At 38.2% G+C, this 19,287-nt stretch overlaps 1 protein-coding gene across 2 annotated transcripts; it reads left to right on the top strand.

Moving 5' to 3' along the window:
* The first annotated feature begins 5,058 nt into the window (after nt 1–5,058).
* MARS2 (methionyl-tRNA synthetase 2, mitochondrial) lies at nt 5,059–17,386 on the top strand. Of its 2 annotated transcripts, none has more exons than XM_004330786.2 (2): nt 5,059–8,413; nt 11,135–17,386. In XM_004330786.2, exon 1 carries the CDS (start codon nt 5,099–5,101, stop codon nt 6,878–6,880), a length of 1,782 nt encoding a protein of 593 aa, XP_004330834.1. In that variant the 5' UTR covers nt 5,059–5,098; the 3' UTR covers nt 6,881–8,413; nt 11,135–17,386. The 2 variants fall into 2 exon arrangements, with proteins under 2 accessions (XP_004330834.1, XP_073663539.1); XM_073807438.1 differs by having other exon boundaries at nt 5,059–11,270; nt 11,355–17,386.
* Nucleotides 17,387–19,287: the final 1,901 nt, after the last annotated feature.

The following is a 19,287-nucleotide window of genomic DNA, read 5'->3' as shown; positions in this document are numbered from 1 at the left end:
TACCAAAATATAAGCCAGACTTGCACTTAGAAAATTATAAAACTATAACAGCATTAAAGGAGTCTTAAGCGTATGGAGCGATACGCACAGTCATTTTTAGGAACCCTTAATACTCTAAGTATAGGGCTTCCCTGGTGGCGCAGTGGTTGAGAATCTGCCTGCCAATGCAGGGGACACGGGTTCGTGCCCTGGTCTAGGAGGATCCCACATGCCGCGGAGCAACTAGGCCCGTGAGCCACAACTACTGAGCCTGCGCATCTGGAGCCTGTGCTCCGCAACAAGAGAGGCCGCGATAGTGAGAGGCCCGCGCACCGCGATGAAGAGTGGCCCCCGCTTGCCACAACTAGAGAAAGCCCTCGCGCAGAAATGAAGACGCAACACAGCAAAAATAAATAAATAAATTAATTAATAAACTCCTACCCCCAACAACAACAACAACAAAAAATACTGTAAGTATATCTCCCTCTCAGCTCTTAACACCTGTCACTGAGCTATAGATTTAATACAATGGTGACCTTAACCCCAACAGGCTTTTTTTTTTTGCATGGAATTTGTCAAGTTGATTTTAATATTTATGTGGAAGATAAAAGGGCCAAGAAGGTCCAAGATACTTCTGAAGAAGAATGAGGAGAGGTTAGTTCTCTATATATTAAGACTTATTATAAAGCCATAGTAATTAAAGCTATTTTTAGCAAGGCATAGACAAATTAACCAATCCAACAGCATAAAGAGCCTAGAAACGGGAACATACATATGTGGAAATTTAACATATGATGGAGGTGGCATGGCAGATGGTGGGGAAATGGTGCTGGGACAATCGGCTATCTATATGGAGAAGAAATTGGATCCCCATCTCATATCATATATAAAAATTTTAATTCTACAGAAACAACTTGAACATCAAAAGCAAAACTGTTATACTTTTATATGAAAATATGAATATTTATTGACATCAGAGTACTAAGAGTATTTTTAAGGCAAAAAGATAATCATAAAATAGTCCTAAATGATTAATTGTAAGGTGACAACCATAAGATATATGTTGATAAATTCTATATTAAAATTAAGAACTTCTATTCATTAAGTCTCTTTAATGTGAAAAGACAAGATACAAAATGGTAGATGATATTTGTCAACCATTGAAGGAACAATATCAAGAATATGTAAAGAACTCCTGCAAATAAATAAAAAGACAAGCCAATAGAAAAATAGACACAAAATATAAATAGGCACTTCACCGGCAAAGAAACATATGTAGTTAATAAATATATGAAGAGATGCTCAACTTTACTTCTATTTAGGGAAATGCAAATCAAGACCAAAGTGAGATAACATTTTATTGCAGTAAAATTCAAGTAAAAAATTTACCATTTTAACTATTTTAAAGTGTACAGTGAGTTAAGTACAGTTAACCCTTGAACAACATGGGGGTTAGGGACACAGACCCTCCATATGATGGAAAATTCGAGTATAACTTTATAGTCAGCCCTCTGTATCCCCTCTGTATCAGTCGTTCTGCATCTGTGAATTCAACCAACAGTGGATTGTGTAGTATGTATGTATTTATTTATTTTTTTAAAGATAATTTAAAAAAATTAATTAATTAATTAATCTTTGGCTGCATTGGGTCTTCGTTGCTGCGCGCGGGCTTTCTCTAGTTGCAGCGAGCGGGGTATACTCTTTGTTGCGGTGCACATGCTTCTCATTGCGGTGGCTTCTCTTGTTGTGGAGCACCAGCTCTAGGTGTGCGGGCTCAGCAGTCGTAGCACTCAGGCTCAGTAGTTGTGGCTCGTGGGTTCTAGAGTGCAGGCTCAGTAGTTGTGGTGCACAGACTTAGCCACACCATGGCATGTGGGATCTTCCTGGACCAGGGCTCGAACCTGTGTCCTCTGTATCGGCAGGCAGATTCTTAACCACTGCGCCACCAAGGAAGTCCCCAGTAATATGTATTTATTGAAAAAAATCTGCATACAAGTGGATAAACCCATGCTGTTCAAGAGTCAACCGTACATTCACAGTGTTGTACAATGATCATCATTATCTAGCTCTAGAACTTTTTTATTACCCCCAAAAGAAAACTCATATCCTTTAAACATTCACTCTCTATTCCAACCTTCCTCCAGCACCTGACAACCACTAATATTCTTTGTGTTTCTGTGCATTTGTCTATTCTGAATATTTCATATAAATGGAATCTAAAACATATGGTCCTTTGTGTCTGGTTATTTTCAAAGATTTATCTAGGGACTTCCCTGGTGGCACAGTGGTTAAGAATCCACCTGCCAATGCAGGGGACATGGGTTCGAGCCCTGGTCCGGGAAGATCCCACATGCCGTGGAACAACTAAGCCCGTGCTCCACAACTACTGAGCCTCCGCTCTAGTGCCCGTGAGCCACAACTACTGAGCCAACGTTCCACAACTACTGAAGCCCACGCGCCTAGAGCCTGTGCTCCGCAACGAGAAGCCACCGCAATGAGAAGCCTGCACACCACATTGAAGAGTAGCCCTCACTCACCGCAACTAGAGAAAGCCCACGCGCAGCAACGCAGCCAAAATAAATAAATTAAAAAAATAAAGATTTATCTATGTGGTGGCATTTATCAGTACTTCATTCAGTACTTTGTATGGCTGAATAATATTCCACTGCGTGGTTATATTCAATACCACATTTGTTTATCTAGTCATCAGATGATAGATGTTTGGGTTGTTTCTGTCTTTTGGTTATTGAGACTAGTGTTTCTATGAATATTAGTGAGATAACTCATTTTATACTTAGTTGAGCTGACAAAAAATTAAGAAGTAGATGATATCAAGAATTAGGGAGACCTCTTTAAGGGTATCGCTGATGGGAATGTAAATTTGTTTAATCATGTTGGAAAATAGCATTATCTTGTGAAACTGAACTTTCACATCCTCTATGATCAAGCAATAGCACTCCTAGGTATACACCCATGAGAAATGTTAGCATATAAGTACCAGGAGATATATGTCGATGAGAAAGTTAATAGCAGTACGATTTCTAAGAGCAAAAAACTTGAACCACTCAAGTGTGCATTACCAGCCATTTCTTTTAAGAAGCTCTGCTATAAAGGAAAGGAAAGAAATGCAGCAGTAGTGGAGATTGAGAATTTTTTTCTTTTTAAGATGGGAGAAAAAATATCATGTTTGTACACTGAAGAATTGATTCCATGGACAAGGGTGAAAAAAAGAATTGGGGGAGAAAAAAAATAATTTCTGGAAAAACTGATTTCTCAGATACTTAAACTGGGTTTGTCTCGTAGTTCTGGAGGGTACTGTACATACCCTCCAGTTTTAAGTTTTATCTATCCTTCTCTTGCCCTTCTTAAACTGCTGGATCAAATAGCACATTAACTAAGTACTCAAAGGATATTTGTTGTATCTATTGTAACTCCTAAAGAGCATTTGATTGGTCTACTTTCTATATCACCACGGAAATCAGATCCAACTTACCATATGCCTCAATTCATAAATTATTATGCAGCAGTCAAAATGAATGAACTAGTTACAGGCAAAAACATGAATACACTATACGTGGTATGGTATCTTTTTTTGTTTTTTGGTTGTACCGCGTGGCTTCTGCAATCTTAGTTCCCGGACCAGGGATTGAACCCCAGCTACTGCCGCCACTGCCAAGTCCTAACCACTGGACCAACAGGGAATTCCCATGATATCCTTTTTTAGAATGTTTCATACAAGCAAAATTAAACAATATGTTGCTTAGACATACTTTATATGTAATAACATAAATGCAAAAGTACAAAATTCAGGACAATGATTACCTCTGGGAGGAAGACAAGGAGAAACAGAGCACATAGATCTAAATCACTGGTAATCTCCTAGTTCAGTGGTTCTCAAACTTTGGTGTGCATCAGAATCACCTAGAAAACTCATTAAAACCTAGACTGCTGGGTACCACCCCCAGAGTTTTTGATTCAGGAGGGGAGTGTGGGGCCTAAGAATATGCATTTCTAACAAGGTCCCAGGTGCTGCTAAGGCTGTTCTTTTGGGACCACACTTAGAGAACCACTTCTAGTTCTTAGGTTGGCTTGTGGGGTCACAGGTGTTCCATTCCATTTTATTATTAAATTTTATTATTAAATTAATCAAATAAAATTATTTTATTACTAAATTATTATTATTTTAATTATTAAGTTAAATGGGGGGGGGAAAAAAGATAGACCGAAGATGAGAGTATGTCAAGAAGCAAGGATTAATATTAATCCAATTCTGGGCTCCCGAGTCATCCTTTTCGAAAAGAGCTAGGGTTCCCTTACTAAAGCAAACTTGAAAAACACTGCTCTAGAAGAACTTCAAGACCATTTAAAAAGAATATTACTAACAACAACATTGAGAAATAAATTTGAAGACTGCTTTTTCCTTAGGTGCAGAGTGACAACGTACTGCATTCCAGCTTTCTGGATCTCAGTAATCTTTGCAAAGACTGGGAACATCACAAGCCTACCTCTTTTGTTGATTCAACAAAAACTGCGTTTAGAGAAAGGATTTCTCTTACTTTTTCAGTTCTTATCCTTCACTCAAGTGCTTTAGGTCATTGTTTTTCTTCCTTCCCTTCTCCCCCCTCCCTTCTGGATTTATTGTGCCCACTAGGCTCTGAGAGGAAACGTATATGATATTTCAGATCCCTACGTTTACCAGAGCCTACGTAGAGGGCACACTCCTTCAATGTGCCAGCCACTGGCTGGTGTTTCAGAAATGCCTGAATACAAAATTCTTGCCCACAAGCAACTCAGTCTGGAGAAAAAAAACAGATTCATAAATATAAAACTACAAAGCAGGACACGCAGTATGATGTAGAAAGATAAAGATTTATCTGCTTCATAACCTCTCCTTCAGCCAGTTCCTCTAAGCTACCGTTCTCGCTCGCTCCCACAATTCACAACCGCTGTAACCGAGGCCCCCGGAGGGGGGAGCGCGGGCGGAGCGGCGGAGGGCCGGCGCTCGGGGCCGGACTTCATTGGCTCTCTGGACGGAAGCGGCGGTGCGGCTCGGCTGCGCATGCGCCCCTCACACGTGCTTCCAGAACGCCCCCACCGCCGCTTCATCTCCGCAGGCATCATGCTGCGGATTTCTGCCTTTCGGCTGCTAGGACGCACAGGGGCGAGTAGGCTCTCGCTCCTGGAGGACTTTAGCTTACGCCACTACAGTTCTGACCCTCTCGGTGTCCGGGACGATACCCGAGACGCGCGCGCCTATTTCACCACACCCATCTTCTACGTAAACGCGGCGCCGCACATCGGGCACCTGTACTCGGCGCTACTGGCTGACGCCCTGTGCCGACACCACCGCCTCCGAGTTCCCAGCGCCGCCGCCACGCGATTCTCCACTGGTACCGATGAGCACGGCCTCAAGATTCAGCAGGCAGCAGCCGCTGCGGGCCTGGCTCCGTCCGAGCTGTGCGACAGAGTCTCTGCCCAGTTCCAGCAGCTTTTCCGGGAGGCTGACATCTCCTCCACCGACTTCATCCGCACCACTGAGGCCCGGCATCGGATGGCTGTGCAGCATTTCTGGGGGGTGCTGAAGGCTCGGGGTCTTCTCTACAAGGGGCTCTATGAAGGTTGGTATTGCGCCTCGGACGAGTGCTTCCTGCCTGAAGCCAAGGTCACCAGGCAGCCCGGCCCGTCGGGGGATTTGTGTCCTGTATCTCTGGAGAGCGGGCATCCCGTCTCCTGGACCAAGGAAGAAAACTACATTTTCAGGCTTTCCCAGTTCCGGGAGCCGCTCCAGCGGTGGCTGCGGGGCGACCCTCAGGCCATCACCCCGGAGCCATTCCATCACGCAGTCCTTCAGTGGCTGGAAGAGGAGCTGCCTGACCTATCCGTCTCTCGAAGGAGTAGCCACTTGCACTGGGGCATTCCGGTGCCGGGGGACGATTCGCAGACCATCTACGTATGGCTGGATGCCTTGGTCAACTACCTTACTGTAATTGGCTACCCAAACGCTGAGTTCAAATCTTGGTGGCCCACCACCTCTCATATCATAGGCAAGGACATTCTCAAATTCCATGCTATCTATTGGCCTGCCCTCCTCTTAGGGGCCGGCATGAGCCCACCACACCGCATCTATGTTCACTCCCACTGGACGGTCTGTGGTCAAAAGATGTCTAAGAGCTTGGGCAACGTGGTGGATCCCAGGACATGCCTTGACCGCTATACTGTGGATGGCTTCCGCTACTTTCTCCTTCGTCAGGGCGTCCCCAACTGGGACTGTGATTACTATGGTGAAAAGGTGGTTAAGTTGTTGGATTCCGAGCTGGCATTTGCTTTGGGAGGTCTCTTGAACCGATGCACTGCCAACAGAATAAATCCTTCTGGGACCTATCCGGCTTTTTGCACTACCTGTTTTCCCAGTGAGCCAGGGTTGGTGGGGCCATCAGGTCGTGCTCAGGCAGAGGACTATGCTCTGGTGAGCGCAGTGGCCACTTTGCCCAAGCAGGTGGCAGACCACTATGATAACTTTCAGATCTATAAGGCCCTGGAGGCAGTATCCAGCTGTGTCCGGCAAACTAATGGCTTTGTCCAAAGGCATGCACCATGGAAGTTGAACTGGGAGAGCCCAGTGGATGCTCCCTGGCTGGGTACTGTGCTTCATGTGGCCTTGGAATGTTTGCGAGTCTTTGGAACTTTGCTCCAGCCTGTCACCCCAAGCCTAGCTGACAAGCTGCTGTCTAGGTTGGGGGTCTCTGCCACAGAGAGGGGCCTTGGAGAGCTCCATTTCTTGCCTCGATTCTATGGACATCCATGCCCTTTTGAAGGGAGGAGGCTGGGACCTGAAACTGGGGTCTTGTTTCCAAGACTGGACCAGTCCAGGGCCTGGCTGGTAAAAACCCATAAGACCTAGAAACTCAGTTCTTATTAGCTGTGGTAAAAAAGCAAACATCTTATTTTCTTATTTTTCATTTTCAGGAAAGTTATACTAATGCTTTCTGAAGTGTTGCATCAAATGAGCACATAAGTAATGTCCCTGTGAAAAGAGGTTTGTAGCCTTTCAGGAGCCTACTCCCTACTCTTCAGTTCTCTGTGTCCATTAACCACTGTCCTTTGCACCCCAGTGTCTCTAAGATGTCTCCAGGGGAAAGGTGGGTAAGAGACAACTTTGCTGATACTACTCCTTCTCATTGTGCCTCTGTCCAAACCACAGTTATTTGCCCAGACTACCTCTCATGGCTTGTTTGTCACTGGCCTGGCCTCTGCTGGGCAAATTAGTGCGAGTGGGGGTTGGAGGCCCCCTCCCTCAGCTTTTACTTTGTTATATATGTTGGGTCTCCTGTTAAAAAGAGGTTGTTTCATTAAACCTTTAAAAACCAGTGTCCTAGACTAGATGATTTTTGCCTATGTTTATATTCTCAATTCTTAACAACCATGACTCCCTGCTTTGCTAGTTAATAATCCAGTAGTTGTGCTTTGTAACATTACACTTTAACCAGTAGATGGCTCTAGTCTCACACATTTAATTACTTAACATTGAGGTTTCAGAATATTTAGAATAGGTTTTCTGCTTCCTAATTTTGCAAAATTTAAATTTAAAGAAAAAATTTTACTGCTTTCCTTAAAATAAGGATAACTGCAACCACTGCTGTTTTACAGTAAGCAATAGAAAGATCAGAATCCTTAGTTTTTTTCAGACTACTGAAAAAGGACATTTACTCTATTAAATGTTTAGTAAGCTAATAAGTAAAGGTATCACGTTTGTTTGGACTATGATGAATTATAAAGCTCTTTTTTTTTTTATGGTACGCGGGCCTCTCACTGTTGCGGCCTCTCCCGTTGCGGAGCACAGGCTCCGGACGCACAGGCTCAGCGGCCGTGGCTCACGGGTCCAGCCGCTCTGCGGCATGTGGGATCTTCCCGGACCGGGGCACGAACCCGTGTCCCCTGCATAGGCAGGCGGACTCTCAACCACTGCGCCACCAGGAAAGCCCCTATAAAGCTCTTTTGAGGTACTTGGTATGTTAAAAATTTTTTAAACTTTAATAACATTAGGTTTATAGGTATGATTTAAAAAATCTGTAGATAGTTCAAAAGGGCAATATTTTCTTTATATTTCTTGGTCTTAATTTTGTTATCCACATACATAATTTACCTTATATGATTTCTTTTGGTCAATCAGGATCTATAATACAATATAGAAATTGTGGAATAGCTAATACAAATGTTAATACATTTACTTTCAAGTAGTTTTTTACTAATTTCCCTTTGCTCCTTTAACTTATTAAAGTTTAAAAGTTTCTAAGTACCTTATCCAGATCTCTTCTGTTGCATTTGTTGAAGGTGATGGTGAAGGGAGGAAATGATCAATGCTCCAGGAATCTCAAACTGGATTTAGGGATCTCTCCAAGGCTCCATAAGAGAACATCACAGAGAAGATGTTAAGGTATCAACTTATACAATGACTACAACATAGTAAGCCAGCATTATATCTCATAGGTGATTGGACAGCTAGGGCAAAGTTTAAAATGAGAACTTGCCTTGAGATACCCATTCTAAGCATGGTAGCAAGCAGAGAGGGCTCGCCATGAAGTAAACTGTGCTGGTAGTTCCCCCAGATTTATTCTGGGTGCTACTGTTCAGCTCCAATTTCTGTTTATTAGTTGGTGTGGCGAAAGATTTCTGGTTACTTGGAAACATTGCTTAGAAAAGAATGCTTGAAGGCATTCTAAAGGTGGAAGGCCCATTTCTACCAGTTCCTTTAGATCCTCCTTATTCTTCATAATGGAATCCTGGGTTTTCCATATGACATATTCCAGTTACCTGCTGGGATTACTAGGGTAGATTACTGGGACCTAGGATGGAGTGTAATGTCTCAGGACTGGATAGCAGAGTAGTGAAAGAGATGGGATATGTTTACATGGATGAAGGAAAACAGACTTGGAAAACCAGCATTGATAACTTCTGCCTTCGAAGTGCCATTATAAGTCTTACAGTTCCTATCATGAACGGAGGGACAGTGTCTTCCACTTGAATGATCTTACCTATGGCCTAATGCTGGTCAGTACACTGGACATTGGCTTGCTGGGTGTTAATAGAGTTCCTTTTGTGCAGTCTGTCATTTGTGTAGGCACTTAACTTCTACCAGAGTATTTTTGGTACTGGAGGACACAGGAAAACAGGGAAACCAAAGAGGAGAGGGCATAATTTTTACAGAAGACAGGATATTTTGAGTGAAGAAGTGTGGTAAGTTGGATATGACTTATTCTGTGGTGATATGGAAGATGAACCAATTGGATTCTCTGTAGGAGGCAAAACAGGTAAAGCAAATACCCTTTGGGTACCGAGGTGATGTGTTATTTAATCCAGCAGTTTAAGAGTGGCAAGTGGAGGATAGGCGAGACTTAAAACTGGCAGGGATGCACTTCCAAGAGAGGACATCCTAACCACTTGTGGGAGAAGATGATGATAAACCTGTAGACATCTAAGAAGTCCCCTATTCCAGAATTGCTAACACCTTATCTGGCATCTTGTGGGTTCCTTGACCAGAAAGAAAGTTTCTCCCAAGTACTACCCTAAGGCTGTCAACTATTCATTTTCGAGTATTTTTGGAGGCAGTGTTGCATGAGTGATAGAGCACTGTTCAGGTGTTCATGGAATGTCACATTAAAGTAATAATAAGCTGTCAACCCAGTAGACTACAGTCTACTATGAAGTCATGCAAGAAGTTGTGGGCAATGTATATGTGTGGCACCATTGTATATTAGAGGGCTATTCCACAAGTGAACTCGTAGATTAGGCACCTCAGAAGTCAGAAGACCTATGGCTATGTGGAGGTCAAGAATAGGCAGGAACAAGAAATAGTTACGGTCTCATTTCATTGAAATCTCACACTCACTCTGGAAGTAGGCCTCATTATTTTTCTTAAGCACCTGTGTGACTCTATAAGGGCTGAGAAGAGCCTGATAAATTGAATTTTAAGTTGATGCGCTCAAGAAGGCATAGGCTGAGACATGGGCTCTGAGGCACAGGCCTTTTTTCTTTTTCCCCTATACCTGTATCTATGATTGGCACATAACTCTTTAGATCTGGGAAGTTCCGAAATTGAAGTAAAGTTGGTCAGGTTGTGGGCCTCCAACTAGGAAGACTTATAATCATGAAGTAGCTTGGGTAGCAGGTGGCAGTACCAACCATTCAACAGATTACTCCTTGGGGATTATGGTAGGGATGGTTTCCTGGATGGCTGTTTCACCCCTAAGTGAGTGTGTAGTTGCAGTGTTGGCCTGCATTAGTGTAACCTTGAGTTACAGTGGGGAAGCAGCCATGCCTCTTGACTAAAACTTGGTCTATAAAGCTGCTGTCTGAGAATCTATAATTGCCTCCTAGAGGCAGTCCCCCGCTATCCATAGTTCTACCAGATGGAGAACAACTGTTCTTGCTGGTAAGGTCTGGGACGCTGTAAACCTTGATGGGTCCTTGCCCTCATCTTTTGCCAGAATGAGTAATATCAGTGGATCTGAAAAGGTATGGACCTACTGGCAGTCGTGTGTCTATTTTTGCTGAGAAAGTTACCTAGTTCAGAGAGCCTGGGGGGAGCTAGGGCACAGGTCGAGGTAACCAAGAGTACAAGTTAGGGGGTTCAGTTCTAGAACAAAGCCTTGGAGCCCCTTGCAAAACTAAGACAGTATGAAATATGTAATTTCAGCACTACACAGCTGGCCCTGCCCCTTCTTGTAGGAGCTTTGGATAGGACTGGTTAACTTCTATCAATAGGAACACACTAAATTTGGAGGTTAACATTGCTGGAAGGGCCAGAATAGTAACAACCAAGTTAATTAAGGTTAATTAGTGGGGATTTTTGCCTTTCAAGAAGAGGGTCTTATTCTTTTTTGAGATAGAGGATAGGAGAAGCCCAGCCTAAGCTGCTTTCTTCTATCATCAAGAACTACTTTGAGCTGAGAAGAAGGGACTAACCAGTGTTGGCCTGCATTAGTGTAACCTTAGAGGTGAAACTGACTTATTTTTTAGGTAGTCCTGGGTTACCCAGTTATAGATCCTCTGAATTAAGGGGAACCATCTAACGGAATAGTTGACCATATGTAAAATACCTTGCTTAAGATTATATCACATTAATCAGTTTCTACTTAAATTTCCATGATGAGTAAAGGGGATTGGGAAGAGGTACACACCAAGAGGATCTTCCTATGGCCTTGACAACTACAAACAATATCCTCTCTACGGTGCCTCTTCTCATGAATAGCTACTGGGAGCTTCAGCCTTACTTGGAGCTTCACCAAAGTAAGGTGAGACTATATTATAGAAGTTCCATCCTTGGCTATGAACTATTTCATTCCCATTTGGTTTATGACACAGTTTACTCACCATAGATTTTCAAGTCCACACAGCTCCTCACTTAAGAACAGTATGGTATGAGATGTCAGAATGTTTCAGGAAACCAAATGTATGATCTGCAAGAAGAAAATAACTCCAAGGAGAGATGAGCTCTGCCTTCAATTCATTAAGGATTTTTGGATGAAACATCTGCAGAGGGCCTGGAAGGCTCACTGGGTAAGCTGGAGGGACAGCTCTAGGAATAACTGTGGGAATGGATGTTGCTAATTTTCTTAGTGTATGGTAGGGGTAAAATGGTACCAACCTCCCTATGCTACCACTCTTAAGGCCATGCCTTGTACATATACCCCCTCATTGGTTGACAGTCACTGGTTTGTGGGATTGAACAGGAAGATGAACCTTCAAAAACTAGTTTATGGTTGACTGTTACAGATTGGAATCATTGTTCTATTCTCTTAATTCAATACATTCAATAAAAATATGACTCATTACACATTTTTTCCTGATTAAAATACTTTTAAAAGGGTAATAACCTTTACTCTGGAACACATTAAATATGATAGTTTCAGTAATCTGACTTCCTTTGAACTAATCTAGAAATGTCTACTGGTTAAAAGCCTGTAAATATTAAATAATAAATATTAAATAATTAAATAATAAATATTAATTGTGTAAATATTACACAATTTAGTTAATCACTAAAATAATACAACTAGAATGTATTTCTTCTTAGCCAGATGAAATGTTTAAAAAACTCAGTCCAACAGAAGACAGGAAGGTGAAAAAAAGGGCAAAGAAAAATGAAAAATATGGTAAAAGAAAACCCATAATAAGATGGCAGAAATGCATATAAATATATCAGTAATTATAATAAAACAAAATATCATAGGATGGACTTTCTGTCAGAAGACAGCAATATTCAAGCTTAAAGTTAGCTATATGTAGTTAAAAGGTATATACTTAAACATAACAAAATAAGACATGAAGAAACACTAGGCATATGTTAACCAAAAGAAAGCTGGTGTCATAATATTAATAGTAGACAATCTATTTTGAGGGGAAAACCATTACTAAAGATGAAGTGAGACTTAATATAAAAGGAATAATGTACCAATAAGTTATAACAATTAAACTTGTATAATCTAACAACAGCCTCAAAATATAAAAAGTTAAAACTGAAAATGACAAGAAGTGTTCAAATTTGGAAAGAAATGAGACTGCCATTTGTGAGTTCAGAGAAACCAGGCAATGAGAAAGTAAAAATTAATAACTTACACTAGACATTAGCATTTCAGTCTTTAATGCTCACTACCCAAGTGTATCATCACTGTTAAGGGTAGAAAAAAATGAAAAATTTATAGCAGGTAAGGTTTTGTGACTCTAAAACCTTATCTTTTCTATGCATGCTTCTGCGAAAATAAGAACTTGCTTTTTGAATAGAAATGTCAGCAAATATACTTGTTCAATGAGTCCTCTCTAGATTATTAAAAGGGGAGGATCCCATGGCCATAATTCTGCCAAATTTCCTAATTGAAGAAATCTTCTAATTGAAGATAAATGAAGGTGAAGGAAGAGGACCAACCAGTTCTGTGTTCCTTATTTGTGTTCTCTCATTTACTTTTTCCATCAACCCTATGAAGTATTATTCTAACTCTGTTTAACTGATAGAAAATTGAGACACAGAGACATTAAGTAACTTGGCTAAGGTTATACAGCTTATAAAACAGGAGAGCCTAGACTCAAACTTGTTATAGTGCCAGAGCCTCAGCACCATCCTTAACATCAACACCACGACAATCCCTGAGTGTATACTGAGGGAGCTGTACTGTGGGGAAGAGGAAGCAGTAAAATCAGATCCAAAGATCTGAAGATGAAAAGTCTAAATAAGAACACCTAATTAAAATACATTCAGTGTTTCAAGAAGAGGAATTGGTTCTTGATAGCTAGATTATGAAACATAAGAGTGCCAAAAATGAAACTTAGAAAAAATGCTTACCTTATCATGAAATATATTTCTTTTTTTGCTTTCAATAGTTTCCTTTGTATTTGAAGCCTGCTTATGTGTTCTAGTGAAAATTGTTAAAAATTTAAATAACTCTATAGTCTCTATTTTTCTTTTTCCTTAAGATTATTGTGTTTCTTATTTTCAGAAGTGTTCCAAAGTATGTTGTCATAAATTCATAAATCTAAGTATTTAAAAATAACATTTTACTAATCAATACTTTATATATTTATCTCTAAACATGAAAACATATCAATATTTAAGAGTTTTATTTGAATTAATTATTAAAGTAACAAAGCCAGAGAATTTTATTAGAGGTCACAAACACTGAAATTTTTTCATTTCGTACATACAGTTTTAATACAAATGAACTAATTAAAAGACTCATCTATTTATTGACAATTTAAGTTCTATGAATTTACTGAACATTTCTTACTATATTCTTACGACATCTTTCCTAACAAGCTTGCAGAAACCAGATTAAATGCCCTTGACTCTAGTTATTACCAAAGCAAATACCACCCTGTGGTGTAGCTAAAATGCCACATACTGGATAATTCCTGGTAAATTATATCTGATATATGTCATATATGATGGTCAAGACATGTTTTAACTTCCACAGATTAGAGACTTTATTATGAATTGCATAAAAAATACTCTGTCATATTTTACTTTTTAAATGAAATGTAGCTAAAGTTGGACATGGGCTACACCTTGAAGAAGTTCAGGATGAAACCTATGTGTATATAGGTCTCTTAGCTATCATCTGAATTGTATTTTTAAAAATGTATCAAAAGGTATTAAAGTCCTTGCTAACTTGGAAGCTAAGAACATCTACACCTTTATTTTACGTTTTAAATAATTTCTTCAGAACTCTGTTTAAATTCAAGCTATATAATCCCATAGTTAGCAAGGCATGATGGGTACTTTTCCAGTATTTTTTGCATGGTAGATTATGACTTGCTTATAGAATCAGACTGATGTATTATTAAAAATACCCTACATATAGCATTTTTAAGATTACCTTTAAAAATCACTTGCTGAAGGAATTTATATAGGCATTCCTAAAGCAAAGAACCTTCAATCCTGGTAAACTGAAATTATTGCATTAACTTTTTATATTTAAATTTCTATAAAAATTATTTTATGGAAACTCGCTACATTTTTAAAAAGCAAAACTTTTTAGTCCTGAGTTCAGTTTCATTTTACAGCTCATTACTGGAATGTAATTAAATAAATCAAGTTACAATGTGTAAGAAGCCCATTTTGGTGTTATAGAAGAAGATCATTAAGTACTAAAATACAATGAATTATTGAAAATATATATAGTTAAGTGCATGAAAGCTGATGGTTGGATTTTCACACCATTTTAAGATTTAGAAGGAGTATTTTTTGCTGAGTATAAAGGAAATATTTTTAACATTCATTTTGACATTGACTCGGTTAAAAAAAAACTATTAGTTAATAATCAATCCTCAAAGAATAAAGTTTTTTCTTATTAAAATGTTGTCCACATAAAAATCAGCTTCTAGAAGGTAGTTAATTCCTAACAAATTTTAAATAAAACATTTTTGGATGTAAATAATGTCATAAAATTGGTTTTCTAGCCTAAGGAGAGTATATAGCACTTCTTCCTTTTTCCATAGTTCATGGAGACCATCTAGAAGTGAAGCTATGAGTTATGGGGCACAAAAACCAGTATAAATATATAACTGTGTAGCTAAGTGTAAAAATTAGGAAATCAACCTAATCTCAGACAGAAAAACAAAGGAAAAATAATGAAAACTTACTGCTTAACATCTAATGTAGTGTGAAGGGGGCTAGCCAAGTTCAACTAAGTTATCAAAACCCATCATTGGTAAGTTTGTAGAGGTAGGTGTTTTAAATATTCAATATGTGAAGGCAGGTAAGTCTGAGCTTGAGTTTCAAACAAGTCTTTCTTTAAAGACAGACACACAGCTAGGGCACAGGCATAAAAATGTATTTGGTAAACATAGGATTGTTGCTGAGTTTATTTTCATTTTTCCTTTGTCACAGACATTAGGATATTAAATGTGTTATTTTATTGAGAGCCATTCTCACAAACAATTGGATATTGCCTGAATAAAATAACCCTAAGGTTGACTTTACTAGTCAGTATTTGGGTATGTATAGGGTAGGAAAAATTTACATCTATTAGTATCTTTTAAAAAATAGTTTGCATAATAGATCAGATACTAATAAGGATTTTAGGAAGTTTGCTCTATGTGTTGCTAAAAATATGTAAGTGGATATTGTGTAGCTTTCTTTGCTTTGGTACCAAAGTTAGACATGTTAAAAACAAAAATCCTAAATATGATTAGCAAGAAACACATTGAAAGTATTAAAAATAACCTCAAATTGTTAGTGTATACTTTAAAATTATTATCCTTTAGATGTTTTCTCCAAAATACCAAAGGAAAAAAAAAAGATATGCTTTCTTAGGTAATACTATTTCCTTTATGTACTGTCATTGGTTGTTTCAGAACTATATGAGGCTAAGCATGAGGGTTTAGTTTCCTTATCTTTGTTCATTTTTATATCAGGGCATAATAAAAAGGACCTTGATAATTAAAAGCTAAAACGTTGATCTCTTATTAAAGCTGTTTTTGCTATCATGGATATGTTATATTAGCTATAAAATAAGAGGAAAACATCACAATGTAAGCAGAACAGGTTTTTTTGGGTACATTAACTTTCATACTACCTCCATTTTTTCTGTATTTTATATCTGGAGAGAAAAATGAAGTAATATAATCTTTACAGAATTGAATGAATGCACTGTGGAAATACATCAAAACATTTTGGTAAAGAGCACAACTGCCTACAATATATTAGCTAAGAAAAATACCAATGTAAATCTTTTTTTGAAGCAAAATGCAATTATTCTTGGACTCTAGAAATTTATAAAAGTTTTAGAACAAAAATGCCTTGTTATATACTGAATAAGCCTGAATTATAAATATGGGATTAAAATGTATACTGAAAACACCAGACAGGTGGAGTATTATATTGTTTCATGATCTTTTTTTTTTTTTTTTTTTTTTTTTGGTACGCGGGCCTCACTGTTGTGGCTTCTCCCGTTGCGGAGCGCAGGCTCAGCAGCCATGGCCCACGGGCCCAGCCGCTCCGCGGCATGTGGGATCCTCCCGGACCGGGGCACGAACCCGTGTCCCCTACATCGGCAGGCGGACTCCCAACCACTGCGCCACCAGGGAAGCCCCTGTTTTATGATCTTTTTGACTAGGGCTCTAATTATAGAACACTGGACCATAACATACAGCATGCTACTTTCAAAATTAATGTAGCAAAATAAAATACTCTCAATAGGTGGACTGGCCTTTGGCTGTACCAGAATATTCTTTATATTATTTATTCTATAACTGTGCTATTACATTTTATTCCTCAACATAAATATTTTAGCCCAGAAACATTTTGGTGATATACTCCAAAAATATATACATCAATGGATAGTTCATTATTCTTTATGAGACAGGGTTAAAAAAAATTAACTCAAGTTATAACTGGGTTATCTAATATTGTAAGAAAGTTTTAAAGTATAATTAAAAAAAATAATTCTTATTCTTTCCTAACAGAAGTGCAAACCAACTCTAGTTCTTTGAGTGGACATGAAATTAAAATAGTGAAAAAAATAAGGCTCCTAGCATTGTGCAATCAAATTTAAATAAATGCTATAATTTCCATGTAGTCAATTTAAATATTGCTTACTTATATAACAATTTTTATTCTTTATTATTAGCCCAACCTTCTATAAAAGGAATATAATGTTTTTGCAGAAGAAAGTTGGGATATATATTAAACAGGTAGCATTTAAAGAAAAGTTGGCATGACCATTTTTTAATTTAAAAAGTTCTACTTAATGTGGCACTTTTTAAAATTATAAACTTTTCCAATTCTGTAAGAGCAGGCAATCAAGCTTTGTATTTTGTTTTTTTCAAGCTTTGTATTTAAAAGATGAAAAATAATGTTGTGGTTAAGTTTTATTTAGTCACAGTTAATGTTTTTAAAGTCTAAAGACCTCACAAACTAAGACCTGAATGAAAGATAAAAAGGAATATTGACAGTGTCACTGTGTTAAAGGAAGAAATATGTATTGAATCGGACATAATATATGCAGTGAATGCTTATACTTGCTAAGATGCTATAAGAACCCTTATACTTCTAGTATGAATAACAAGAGGGCCAGAAATAAATATGGAGATATCTTTAAGTATATTTAAGAATTGTATCAACTTTGGCCATAGTAATTAATATAAAATAAATGGTCATAATATGACAGATTTCCAGATATTATATATACAAATTATATATATATATATATATATAAATATCTGGCAAAATTTCTAATGTAAACCTAGAATTTGAAATGTTTTATCAAAAACACTTAATATAAGTAAAATATACACAAACCTAGATATACTGAAAACAAAATACTGTGGAAGCTAGAATCTTCTATACATATTATCTCCCTAATTATCAAAATAGTGTTGTTTTGAATTTACCTTATTACAACAAATGGTTTGTTGCTATGTATATTCTGTATATGCCATGCTGTGTCTAAAAACTATAAAACATCTGGAATAAAACTGTAAAATCCAAACACCAAAGACGTTTTTAACTGGTTGTATATGACATTATCATGTTGATAAGATAGCCAGATGATGACCAAATTTTTCAAACTTTATCAAGGTACTTGTTTTATAGATATGACCTTTGTTCTATTTGTTACAGATTATAAGTCTGTGTTACTTAAGTGTGTGTGAATTAATAAAGGAAACCATGATTTTATCCTGTAACTCCAGTGTTCTGGCTACTAAGATTTCTTTACTTCCCTTAAAAAAGCAAAAACATTTAACCTTAAGTACATTCAAAACCTCATACTTGTTACCAGACCACACATGGGGCTAGTTGTTTTCTATTATTGGATAAACTAGTTATCCAAGACTACTTAACAGAATCAGTAGAGGAAGGTGGAGTAAGAATTGAATCCTCTGCTCTGAAATCTTTTCTAGGATGAAAGTGTGGGCTTCGAGAATATCGAGGTTTCAAACCTACAGATGAAGGTTGAGAAAAGCTTCTTCTCACAGAATGTAACCTTGGTTCCTATTAAGAGATTTAAAGAAAATAATGGTTTTAATGCACTTTAAATGGCTCTTATTTTATTATTACCTAAGGGGAAGATTTAAAAAATAATATTAACTGGTCCTGCATTCTGAGGAGAGAAGGTGTACTTTAGGAAATTCCCACTAGGAAGAGTAGGTTACCTTATAACCTACTGCTAGACAGGGAGGCATCTTAGGGCTATAAAAAAGACTCACTACAAAGGATCTGAGAATAGCCACATCAAATGGTATTTCTAAATTATTAGGTTATACTTCCTTCTTTGTGCCAGCCCTGAACTTTGGTAAAGATTTGTTAAAAAAAGAAAAAAAAGATGTAGGTACTTAAGTGATATACAAAATTAGAAGGCAGATCCTATGGTTGAGAAAGTGACTAACTAGAGAAAATCAGGTAATTATTAATAAACTTTTGTGTTAATAGAGTGACATCCTACTGTTAAGTAAAACTTCCATGAATAGAATAAGTCCCAACAAATGATTTTTATTTCATTCACTGCTGAACATAAGGATTGCTGGAGATACTGCTTTTCTCAATGCACTTGAGAATAGGAAAATGTTAGCTAAGGCATCTCTAATGACTAAATGCCTACTTCAGAGCATCAGTGTTTAGACAAATCCTTTTGTCTAAAAAAAATCTCATCATTTGCTCTGCCTGCTTTAGATGATTTGAGTTTAAATATTGTGATTCAAGAAGAATGTATCAAGGAGCCCAAGTTTATCTCATAAAGCTGAATAAAACACTGGAGGTAGCATGTAGGCTGAATCAATTGCCCAGCTTGAATGTGACAACAGAAATGGTACAAGTGT

The sequence above is a fragment of the Tursiops truncatus genome, chromosome 7 (genome assembly GCF_011762595.2).
Source record: "Tursiops truncatus isolate mTurTru1 chromosome 7, mTurTru1.mat.Y, whole genome shotgun sequence".
In the NCBI taxonomy this organism is placed as follows: Eukaryota; Metazoa; Chordata; class Mammalia; order Artiodactyla; family Delphinidae; genus Tursiops; species Tursiops truncatus.
This window is presented reverse-complemented; position numbering and strand designations above follow the sequence as displayed.

Bases quoted from the DNA above. Each gene is read 5' to 3' on its own strand.
- MARS2 (XM_004330786.2), top strand. From the start codon at position 5,099: ATGCTGCGGATTTCTGCCTTTCGGCTGCTAGGACGCACAGGGGCGAGT.